Source organism: Populus nigra, chromosome 19 (genome assembly GCF_951802175.1).
Source record: "Populus nigra chromosome 19, ddPopNigr1.1, whole genome shotgun sequence".
NCBI classification, from domain to species: Eukaryota; Viridiplantae; Streptophyta; class Magnoliopsida; order Malpighiales; family Salicaceae; genus Populus; species Populus nigra.
The window spans coordinates 5,198,379-5,210,302 of NC_084870.1; the positions used below are offsets into that span (position 1 = coordinate 5,198,379).

Here is an 11,924-nt window from a genome sequence, read left to right on the forward strand (position 1 = left end):
TATAAATTAATGGTAATAAAAACCAATTATGCAAATAAAATTTTTATTAAACATCAAAAACAAAAAAAAATAAAGTTAAATAATATTCATTATAAACTAAATGTGTTTCAAAAAAATATTAAATGAACTATTAAAGACAAATAATATTTATTACAAATTAATATAAATGTGGAGCTGAAGGAGGAGGAGGAGGAGACTGGTGGTTATACGACTAAAAAGGATGAAGCACACATGTATCACCAATCTGTGATGCCATGTTAATCACTAACTTTTTGGAATCATTTTTCCACTCGAAGCCTTCAATTTGATCAAGAAGACTTTAACGTTGCTCCATTGTTTTCTTTTACCTATGTGTATCTGAAGAAGCAAAAAAAATCTTCTGCACGTTCTGATGGTGACTTCATCGTTCAAATCATTGCACTTTCTACTCGGCCTGTTTGTTTCCTTGAAGCTCTTGGCCTTAGCTCAAGAGGAAAACCAGTTCATCTATCATGGCTTCACTGGAACCAACTTGCTCCTCAGCGGGATTGCAAAAATCCATCCAAATGGTCTCTTAGAGCTGACCAACACTTCAAAGCAGCAAATTGGCCGTGCTTTCTTCCCATTCCCTTTTCAGTTCAACACATCTTTATTCAACAATTCTCAGTCTCTCTCATTCTCTACCCAGTTTGCGTTTTCCATGGCCCCGGAGCTGCCTACACTTGGTGGCCATGGCATGGCCTTCACGATCTCTCCATCTGTGAACTTCACAGGGGATTTGGCAACTCAGTACTTTGGAATCCTCAATTCTACAAGCAATGGCCTGTCTTCAAACCATCTATTGGCAGTTGAGCTGGATGCAGTTCCCAGCCCGGATCTTAAAGACATCAATGACAGCCACGTTGGAATTGATGTAAACAGCTTGATATCCATTGAATCTGCTCCGGTGACCTACTTTTCAGATGAGGAAAAGGAGAATAAGAGCTTGACTCTCATAAGTGGTCATGCGATGCACGTGTGGATAGATTATGATGAAGTAGAGAAGCTACTCAATGTTACAGTTGCTCCTGTCACAAGAACAAAACCAACCTTGCCTCTCTTGTCAACATCTCTCGATCTTTCTTCTGTTATGTTGGATTCTATGTACGTTGGTTTTTCTTCATCTACTGGAGCAGTGGCAAGCAGCCATTATATTCTGGGGTGGAGCTTTAACAGAGGCGGACAAGCTCAAAGTCTTGACGTGTCAAAGCTGCCTTCACTTCCTACTCGAAGAAAATCAAGAAAGAAACCACAATTAAGAATTGTGGTCCCAACAATAACAGCAATCATTTTGCTGGTAGCAATCTCTGGTGATGTTTGTATAATAAGGCGGAAGAAATATGAAGAACTGCGCGAAGATTGGGAACAGGAATATGGTCCTCAAAGATTCTCCTACAAGGATTTATACAAAGCAACCAAGGGTTTCACAGACAGGGAGTTGCTAGGATGTGGGGGTTTTGGAAAAGTTTACAGAGGAGTATTGCCTTCTTCCAAGATGCAAGTCGCGGTCAAGAAAGTATCCCATGATTCCAGGCAAGGTACTAAGGAATTCGTTGCTGAGATTGTTAGCATGGGGAGGCTGAGGCACAGGAACTTGGTCCAGCTCTTCGGGTATTGCCGGCGAAAGGGAGAGCTCCTCTTGGTCTATGATTATATGCCCAATGGAAGCCTTGATAAACTCCTATTTCACAATGACACACCCAGCCTTAACTGGGCTCGGCGATATCAAATCATCAGGGGAGTTGCGTCTGCCCTTCTTTACCTCCATGAAGAGTGGGAACAGGTTGTTCTGCATAGAGATGTGAAAGCTAGCAATATACTGTTAGATGCCGATCTTAACGGACGGCTAGGAGATTTTGGGCTAGCTAAGTTTCATGACCATGGATCAGCTCCTCAAACAACCAAAGTGGTTGGAACAGTTGGATATCTTGCACCAGAGATTCCTAGAACAGGAAAGTCAACTACCTGCAGCGATGTTTTTTCTTTTGGGACATTTGTGCTCGAAGTAGCGTGTGGAAGGAAGCCTGTAGAGTCAGAGAGACCACCTGAGGAGGTTGTTCTTGTTGACTGGGTACTTGAATGCTGGAATAGAGGTGCCATTCTTGGGACAGTTGATCCTAGAATTGAAGGTAACCACGTGGAGGAAGAAATGGAGTTGGTCTTAAAGCTAGGCCTGCTCTGTACACATCGCACTCCAGCAGCCAGACCTAGCATGAGGCAAGTGGTGCAATATCTGGATGGAAATGCTACCTTGCCTGATTTACCACTGCACGGTGCAGGGATCGGTTTAGTTCCAGTTAGCAATGAAGTATCTACGGAGCATGTTTTAACAATCCCTATATCACCAGATGAAATTTCTTCCAATTCCTTGTCCGACTCTGATTCAATCCTCAGTGGTCGTTGAACCAGCAATGCTTCATGGAGGATTGATTACGTAAATATGTACATTAAGACTTGTTCGATGTGAAATATAGAGGATCTTATAGTTCTTAACTGGTTATGAGTAGCCGACCCTCTATAAAACTAATTATGTAAAATCATCTAGTAAAATTGAAGTCTGGCCCTACTTTCGCATCTAAAATTACAGATTTTTCTCATCAAACTATTTGTTTGAGGTGAAAAAGGCTCAGTTGGAGCTTAGCGATGGGGGCACTGGTACTGTATAAATGAATCTACATGGTAAATCCATAATACATTTTTAAAAACTATCAGATTTTTCTGACCAGCCTATATAAATAAGTCATAACAATGGGAAAAAACGTGATAATATGTTAGTCTTTAGACCAAGGATTTGAACCTGTAGCAACGATTAAGGAAACCTCGAAGTGCAAAGTCTGTTTTCTTTTATCTTTTTTATAATAGTCGATAATTTATTATTGATTCGTACTAATGACTCCTTGCTGACTTTTCCATGCATTGATAGCCAAGTAAATACTAAGTTAATCCTTTCCGCAATCAATTAGATAGAATTAAAGAGATATCCTATCAATCAATTTATAACACGTTTTAATAGACCAACCTTTTGGAATCATTTTCCACTTGAAGCCTTCAATTTGATCAAGAAGACTCTAACGTTGCTCTATTGTTTTCTTTTACCAATGTGAAACTGAAGAAGCAAAAACAATCTTCTGCACGCTATTATGATTGTAATAACTCAATTTTGAATTCTTCAAAATTTTATTAAATGTTATTTTATTTCTATTTTTATTTATGAAAATAAAAAAAAATTAAGAAAAAAAAGTTTAAAATTCAAAAGTATATTTTCTCCGTTCAACCGCCTTTTTTCAAAAAAAACAAAGAGGAGCTTACTAGGTTAATACGGGTTAAATCGTGTCGATCGGGGTAAAAAAATGAGTTTCATGCTATTTTGGGTCAAAACCGTCATTTCCAGTCAAAACCGAGCCCACCGAGTCAATACAGGTCAAACCATGTCGACCGGGATAAAAAATAAGTTTCAGATCATTTTGGATCAAAACTGTTATTTTCGGTCAAAACCCGGTCCATCAAGTTGATACCAATCGAAAAATATTTTTGGTGTTTCAAATTAATTTTTCGGTAATCAACAAGTGATTTTTAGTGGTTGAAACGAGTTTTTTCTAATACTGATTTGAGTTTTTAGTTTTACTTATGTAAATATTTATTATTATATATAATAAAAAAAATCAATAATACAGAAGTTTTTATTTTTAGTAGTTGGTATAGTTAGGACGGTGAAATGTTTTCTTCAATACATAGCAGTGTCTCCTAGTTATAAATTCCCATGTCCCTTTAGTATTTGCTATAAAAAGCCACTGAAAATTAAAAAAAAAGGGAAACAAAAATGAAAAGAGATACTAATATTATTATTGATATATTTTTTTAGTTTTTCTATTGAATTTTTTTAAAAATATCAAAAATATCCTAACCATTAGATCTAATAATATTTATTTATGGATCCTTGATTTGATAGGATCTAATAGGGTTTACCACATTGGATTAAAACCCAAATCCATCTCAGTCCTTAAAACAATCTTCTTTGTTATCCTGTTGTGCCATGCAACCCGATGTACCAAGCTACTGGTACATCTCACCACATTGCAATAAAGCTCGGTCCAATAAAGGACCGTTAGATCAACTTTTAGATCAAGCCAACCGCAGCTGAAGGATCAGTTCATCAGTAATTCAGCGGTTCCCAAGCTTCAGGTGCACCGGTTTACCATGCTAATGTCTGTTCTCTAACCGATCTCACAGATTCTCTCTCTCTCTCTCTCTCTCTCTCTCTCCAGATCTCCTATCTCCGGCCACTTAAAGACTCTGGAACACCACAAAAAGGTTCTTCACCTCATCGCAAGAAACACCTAGGTGTTTTTCGTTGCCTTCAGCGACGAATCCGGCCGGAAAAAGGCCGCGACTTATTTGGCCATTCGAAGATTCAAACCGTCAATTCTCTCTCATCAGCCATCAACGGACATTGAAACCACCATCATCAGAATCCTCTCCCCCATATCTACCATAATCTACTATTTTTGGCTCGGAATCTCTTTGAAAAATTTCACCCCTCCAATAGTGGTCGTGCGTGATCAACTCAAGCCATCAGGGGTATTTTTGTAATTTTCTGAGAAGTTCAAGGGTATTTCGGTCTTTTACCTATAAAGTGGCACTCAAGTAATTTTGGGGATTCCTTGTGGTATTTTATTTATTTTTTATACAAGTATTTGTAAATTTTTTTTTGTATTTTGTACAAATACCCGAAATAAATATAAAAAAGAATAACAACGTGGGTCCAACACCCATTTTATCCCGTCATCATGTGCGAGTCCAAAGCCCAATTCTCAAGTATGGGTTATGCCTATTTTTAGCGATACCAACATAATCTTCTTTTTTAGGAATGAACATTATTTGTCGACACGTCTCTGTTTTACATAAAAAACTGATATAAGAAGTTTAAGAATAAAATATGGATTATGTTCATTGTTTCTTTTTGTAACTCAGATGTAGCTCTCCTTTTTAGGGTTAAACGTCAATATTTTAGATGAGTCTTCTATTTTTAGGGATTGATGTTATTTTTTGACGTGTATTCTATTTTTAGGGACCGACATTAATCATCTTTAAAAACAAATTACAAACAAGCTCAAAATATTATGACATTTGAATAAAATAAAACAAAACACAAGTAAGGGTAACCTTTCTCTTGAAATGATGTTTTAAGGGTGGTGTTTACCTTCCCTTAATCATAACTAATCCAGTATCTGGATTTCTAGTTCCCTCAAATTATTAGATTACAACTCCAAAAAAATCTTTATTTTTCCTGATTAATATTTTTATTACAAAAAAAGTGGAGCTGTCGAGCAACGCCGTATATGACAATGGTGATTGCATCGTTCAAATCATTGCACTTTCCACTCGACCCAAATGCCTATGGGGATGGCGAGATGGTAGACCCAAGCCCTTTGGGCTCGGCTGCGCATCAAGCCCAAATGCTTATAAGTCTAGCAAGATGAAAGACCCAATCCCGTTAGACTCGATTACCCGTGAGGCCCAAGATACCATATCATCGCCCTTTTAAGCCAATAATTCCTCTTGATACAAACACCCAAGATGAGAATCTAGGGTCATTATCTCTCTACATCCTAGTTGTGAACAAAAGCATCTAAAGGCTATCCATACGTCAATCAATATTAATATTGATTATAAAATATAATCCAATCAACATTAATATCGTGTGTAGATTGATGTAGGACCATCTTATATATGTATGTGATACTCTCATCAACAATTAATGTCATGTAAGGAGACACTTACAATCAATATTAGCATTGATTATAAAAGTTTTTCTCCCACTTAGAAGAGAAAAAGGAAACTTCAAGGTTATAAATATTCTATAAATGATGTAGAAAAAAAGTTCATCATTTTTATTATCTTACAACTTATTTTCAGCATTTATCATACATAAATTAAGGACAAACCTTTTTTTCTTAGAATATAATACTCATTTACTACAACTCATTATAATAAAATCAATAACTTAATCATGGAAAAGCCTCTAATTAAAATCCTAAAAAAAAAAATTATTTTGCAACAAATCCAGTCTTCGTCATCAATCCCTAAAATCCTCAGTTATGAAGAATAGAAAATAAACATGAACCTATGATTATTCATCATCTAAACATGGTGAAAATTTTTTTTCCCAGCATTTTAAATTTTGGAGCATCATCAATCCGAATCTAAACAGACAAAAAATTAGAGTTACATATTGAACATCAGAAAGCCCATGTTTCTTAAAATTTGACCAGCTTTAAATATTAGAGTTTTTGATAAATTGAGCATCATAGACAAAATACATAAAATTGTTATTTTGAGCTATCAATATTCAACAAGGCCCAATGCTTTTTCTAAGATGGTATCTTCTGTAGGCCTGGTATGAATAATATTTTGTTAAAATGGAATTTTCTTGTTATGTTTACGCATTTACAATCTAAGACCCTAATTCCATCGATTCATAAGTATCAGCCTTAAAAACTTACTTTTATTTTGGTTTAGATAAATTGATGAAATACCACAATGGTGCTCTTTGTTACTTCAATCTTCTTTTTACCCTAAATTAACTACAATTCCTTGAACACTTCAAACAAGTAAAAATAAACTAGGGAATTTTGGAAAACCAGGTCTAAATTCGGACACTTGCACACCGCATGTCTGGACAATGTAGATTCAATTTGTAATATTTAGTAAAATGATAATTATTTTGGAAGTCTAATTAGTAGTAGAATTTGTTTCTTGCTATAGAAGATTTTAGAATTTTATTTTCTTTGATCTTGTATCAATTTTGAAAAGTAGTTTCCCACCTTTTTTTCCAAGAAAAAAAACTTTGGAGAGGTTCACTTGTTTATAAATGACACACGAGCGAAAAACAAAACATAAAAAGATAGCAAGCGAAGAAAATTGGAGATGTTGTCCAAAAGTTATCATCATTATAACCTTAATTTCTATTTTATTTTCGAATATTTCTTTTAATTTGATATGTTTTTTTTAACAGTTTTACAAGTTTTTAAATGTATTAGAAATCATTGTAGAAAAATTAGAATTCTAAATCAAATAGAAAAGAAAACATAAAATAATATATTAAACTAACAATTTAAAATAAAATAAAATAGACTCAAACAACAATACATTCCAAATCTAATTGGATGATTTATAGACCTTGACTGGTTATAAGTAACCGACCCTCTATAAAACTGATTATATAATTGTACAGTAAAATTTAAGTTTGAATCCGACCCAACAATAGCATATTACATACTTTTCTTTCAAACTATTTGTTTGAGGTGAAAAAGCATCATTTGGAGCTTAGCAATGGGACACTGGTGTATAAATGAATCTACATGGTAAATCCATAATAGATTGCTAAAAACTATCAGATTTTTGAATTCGGACCAGCCTATATAAATAAGTCATAGCAATGGGAAAAAACCTGATAATATTTTAGTCTTTAGACCAAGGATTTGAACCTGGAGCAACGATTAAGGAAACCTTGAAGTGCAAAGTTTGTTTGTTTGTTTTTTTTATTTATCTTTTTGATAATAGTCGATCATTTATTATTAATTGGTACTAATGACTCCTTACGGACTTTTCCATGCGTTAATAGCCAAGTAAATACGAAGTTAATCCTTTCTGCAATCAATTAGATAGAATTAAAGAGATATCCTGTCAATCAGTTTATAACACGTTTTAACAGACCAACTTTTTGGAATCATTTTTCCACTCGAAGCCTTCAATTTGAACAAGAAGACTTTAACGTTGTTCTACTGTTTTCTTTTACCTATGTGTATCTGAAGAAGCAAAAACAATCTTCTGCACGTTCTTATGGTGGCTGCATCGTTCAAATCATTGCACTTTCTACTCGGCCTGTTTGTTTCCTTGAAGCTCTTGGCCTTAGCTCAAGAGGAAAACCAGTTCATCTATCATGGCTTCACTGGAGCCAGCCTGCTCCTCAGCGGGATTGCAAAAATCCATCCAAATGGTCTCTTAGAGCTGACCAACACTTCAAAGCAGCAAATTGGCCGTGCTTTCTTCCCATTCCCTTTTCAGTTCAACACATCTTTATTCAACAATTCTCGGTCTCTCTCATTCTCTACCCAGTTTGCGTTTGCCATGGTTCCTGAACTGCCTACACATGGTGGCCAAGGCATGGCCTTCACAATCTCTCCATCTGTGGACTTCACAGGGGCTTTGGCAACTCGGTACTTTGGAATCCTCAATTCTACAAGCAATGGCCTGTCTTCAAACCATCTATTGGCAGTTGAGCTGGATGCAGTTCCAAGCCCGGATCTTAAAGACATCAATGACAGCCACGTTGGAATTGATGTAAACAGCTTGATATCCATTGAATCTGCTCCGGTGACCTACTTTTCAGATGAGGAAAAGGAGAATAAGAGCTTGACTCTCATAAGTGGTCATGCGATGCACGTGTGGATAGATTATGATGAAGTAGAGAAGCTACTCAATGTTACAGTTGCTCCTGTCACAAGAACAAAACCAACCTTGCCTCTCTTGTCAACAGCTCTCGATCTTTCTTCTGTTATGTTGGATTCTATGTACGTTGGTTTTTCTTCATCTACTGGAGCAGTGGCTAGCAACCACTATATTCTGGGGTGGAGCTTCAACAGAGGCGGACAAGCTCAAAGTCTTGACGTGTCAAAGCTGCCTACACTTCCTCCTCAAAGAAAATCAAGAAAGAAACCATATTTAAGAATTGTGGTCCCAACAATAACAGCAATCATTTTGCTGGTAGCAATCTCTGGTGATGTTTGTATAATAAGGCGGAAGAAATATGAAGAAGTGCGCGAAGATTGGGAACAGGAATATGGTCCTCAAAGATTCTCCTACAAGGATTTATACAAAGCAACCAAGGGTTTCTCAGAAAGTGAGTTGCTGGGATGTGGGGGTTTTGGAAAGGTTTACAGAGGAGTATTGCCTTCTTCCAATATGCAAGTCGCGGTCAAGAAAGTATCCCATGATTCCAGGCAAGGTACTAAGGAATTCGTTGCTGAGATTGTTAGCATGGGGAGGCTGAGGCACAGGAACTTGGTCCAGCTCTTCGGGTATTGCCGGCGAAAGGGAGAGCTCCTCTTGGTCTATGATTATATGCGCAATGGAAGCCTTGATAAACTCCTATTTGGCAATGAGACACCAAGCCTTAATTGGGCTCGGCGATATCAAATCATCAAGGGAGTTGCGTCTGCCCTTCTTTACCTCCATGAAGAGTGGGAACAGGTCGTTCTGCATAGAGATGTGAAAGCTAGCAATGTTCTATTAGATGCCGATCTTAACGGACGGCTAGGAGATTTTGGGCTAGCTAAGTTTCATGACCATGGATCAGCTCCTCAAACAACCAAAGTGGTTGGAACAGTTGGATATCTTGCACCAGAGATTACTAGAACAGGAAAGTCAACTACCTGCAGCGATGTTTTTTCTTTTGGGACATTTATGCTCGAAGTAGCATGTGGAAGGAGGCCTGTAGAGTCAGAAGGACCACCTGAGGAGGTTGTTCTGGTTGACTGGGTACTTGAATGCTGGAAAAGAGGTGCCATTCTTTGGACAGTTGATCCTAGATTTGAAGGTAACCACGTGGAGGAAGAAATGGAGTTGGTCTTGAAGCTAGGCCTGCTCTGTACACATCGCACTCCGGCAGCCAGACCTAGCATGAGGCAAGTGGTGCAATATCTAGATGGAAATGCTACTTTACCTGATTTACCACTGCACAGTTCAGGAATCGGTTTAGTTCCCGTTAGCAATGAAGCATCTAGAGAGCATGTTTTAACAATCCCTATATCACCAGATGAAATTTCTTCCTATTCCTTGTCCGACTCTGAATCAATCCTCAGTGGTCGTTGAACCAGCAATGCTTCATGGAGGGTTGATTACGTAAATATGTACATTAAGACTTGTTCGTTGTTAAATATAGAGGATCTTATAGATCTTGACCGGTTACGAGTAACCGACACTTTATACAACTAATTATGTAAAATCATCTAGTAAAATTTAAGTCTGGCCCAACTTTCGCATCTAAAATTACAGATTTTTCTCATCAAACTATTTGTTTGAGGTGTAAAATCATTTCTCATCAAACTATTGATAAATGTATCTACATTGTAAATCCATAATACATTTTTAAAAACTATCAGATTTTTCGGACCAGCCTATATAAATAAGTTATAACAATGGGAAAAAACATGATAATATTTTAGTCTTTAGACCAAGGATTTGAACCTGGAGCAACGATTAAGGAAACCTCGAAGTGCAAAGTTTGTTTGTTTGTTTTTTTTTTTTTTTGTAATAGTCGATCATTTATTATTAATTCGTCTAATGACTCCTTACTGACTTTTCCATGCGTTAATAGCCAAGTAAATACGAAGTTAGTCCTTTCCGCAATCAATTAGATAGAATTAAAGAGATATCCTGTCAATTAGATAGAAAAACTAACAGTCTTAGACTCTTAGCCGATGGTGAACTGATACGATTAAGTACCTAAAATGACCACCAAAACCAGAGAACTGCCCTGGGAAAACACCAAAACCACGTTGCTCATGATCGCTGTCACATGTCCTTCCCAGATAGTAGTTTCAACTTCTATTACAGTAGTGTGAAAAGAGACCACCAGGACTGGGATCAGTTATCGTGCATGCTCCCGTGGTTTTGTACCGCTTCAACATGTTTTTCCTTGATAAAGTTGTTCCCATTTTCCAAACATGTGTCTTGACGGTGCTTCGAACATCATTTCTTGTAAAGGAATTCACCAAACCCGACAGGTGACTGTTTCTAGTATCCTTAGTAATCAGCGATGACATCAGACTAAATATTCTCTTAAGCATGTCATTGAATTTATAATTGGGACTTGAAGGGGAGGAGCAACTGTCAATATTATGCGGTCATTACTACTTTATTTATTTATTTTTTTCTATGTGGACAAGTCAAAGAATTTTAAAAAAATCCCCTTAATTCTTCTACTATTATTTGTCATGAAAATTCAAAGCAGACAACATTGGACTTCAGATGCCTGCACTTGTAGAAACTTGACCAAAATGGGAGGAACATCAGTTTAAATTATTGGCATCAAGCTTAGAGCAACCAAAACTCTCATTTTTTCTTCAAGTTGCCAAAATGTGTTTCTTACCATACTCATCTTCCAAGACAACATATATGTTGTTCTACTTTTTTTTTGAAAGATGTTTATATTATTTAAACGCCAAAGCCTAGCGGGAGTAGTACAGAAACTACACAATATCTTACTATGGCAAAAAACCATAAATAAGATAAAGCGCAGTATAAGAAAAACAAAAGCAAAGAAAACCTTAGAATAGCCATCCGAATGAGCTCAAAGCTAAACATTCCTCTACAAAACAAAAACGAAAATAACTTAAAGACATAGTGGGAGAAGATACAAGAGCAAGGCCACAGAAAAATGGTGGAGTCAAAGCCAGGCAACAAATTCACTAGATCTCTGCACTCCTTGTTTAGCCATGCAGTCTGCCATGCAATTACTTTCACAAAAAATATGGGAGAAGGTGATTGAACCAAAATATGCTTTCAGCCTATTAACAGAGGAGAACAGATTATGATGCTTCCAGGGACGGCTGTGAGGCTTATTCATCCAGCTAATAGCATTGACAGAGTCCGATTCTATGATGAGGTGTTGATGGTGGAAGAGACAATTAGATGCTGAAAGTTCAATGGCTTTGACAATAGCCCTTAACTCAGCACTATTAGAGTCTAAAATACCAACTGGAACAGAGAACATACCGAGAAGATGTCCATGATGATTTCGCAGTACACCACCTATTCCAGAGGGGCCTGGCTTACCAAGAGACGAGCCATCCACATTCCATTTGAGGCTATTAATCATAGGAGGAGACCACATATTATTAATC

At 36.8% G+C, this 11,924-nt stretch overlaps 2 protein-coding genes across 2 annotated transcripts; both read left to right on the forward strand.

The window, feature by feature from the left end:
• Window positions 1-391: 391 nt before the first annotated feature.
• Window positions 392-2,422, forward strand: LOC133680115 (L-type lectin-domain containing receptor kinase SIT2-like). The gene has a single exon (XM_062102938.1). The coding sequence runs from the start codon at window positions 392-394 to the stop codon at window positions 2,420-2,422; it is 2,031 nt and encodes a 676-aa protein (XP_061958922.1).
• A 5,438-nt stretch (window positions 2,423-7,860) lies between these two features.
• Window positions 7,861-9,891, forward strand: LOC133680116 (L-type lectin-domain containing receptor kinase SIT2-like). The gene has a single exon (XM_062102939.1). It carries the CDS (start codon window positions 7,861-7,863, stop codon window positions 9,889-9,891), a length of 2,031 nt encoding a protein of 676 aa, XP_061958923.1.
• Window positions 9,892-11,924: the final 2,033 nt, after the last annotated feature.

Coding starts and splice junctions, on each gene's coding strand:
- LOC133680115 (XM_062102938.1), top strand. CDS start 392: ATGGTGACTTCATCGTTCAAATCATTGCACTTTCTACTCGGCCTGTTT.
- LOC133680116 (XM_062102939.1), top strand. CDS start 7,861: ATGGTGGCTGCATCGTTCAAATCATTGCACTTTCTACTCGGCCTGTTT.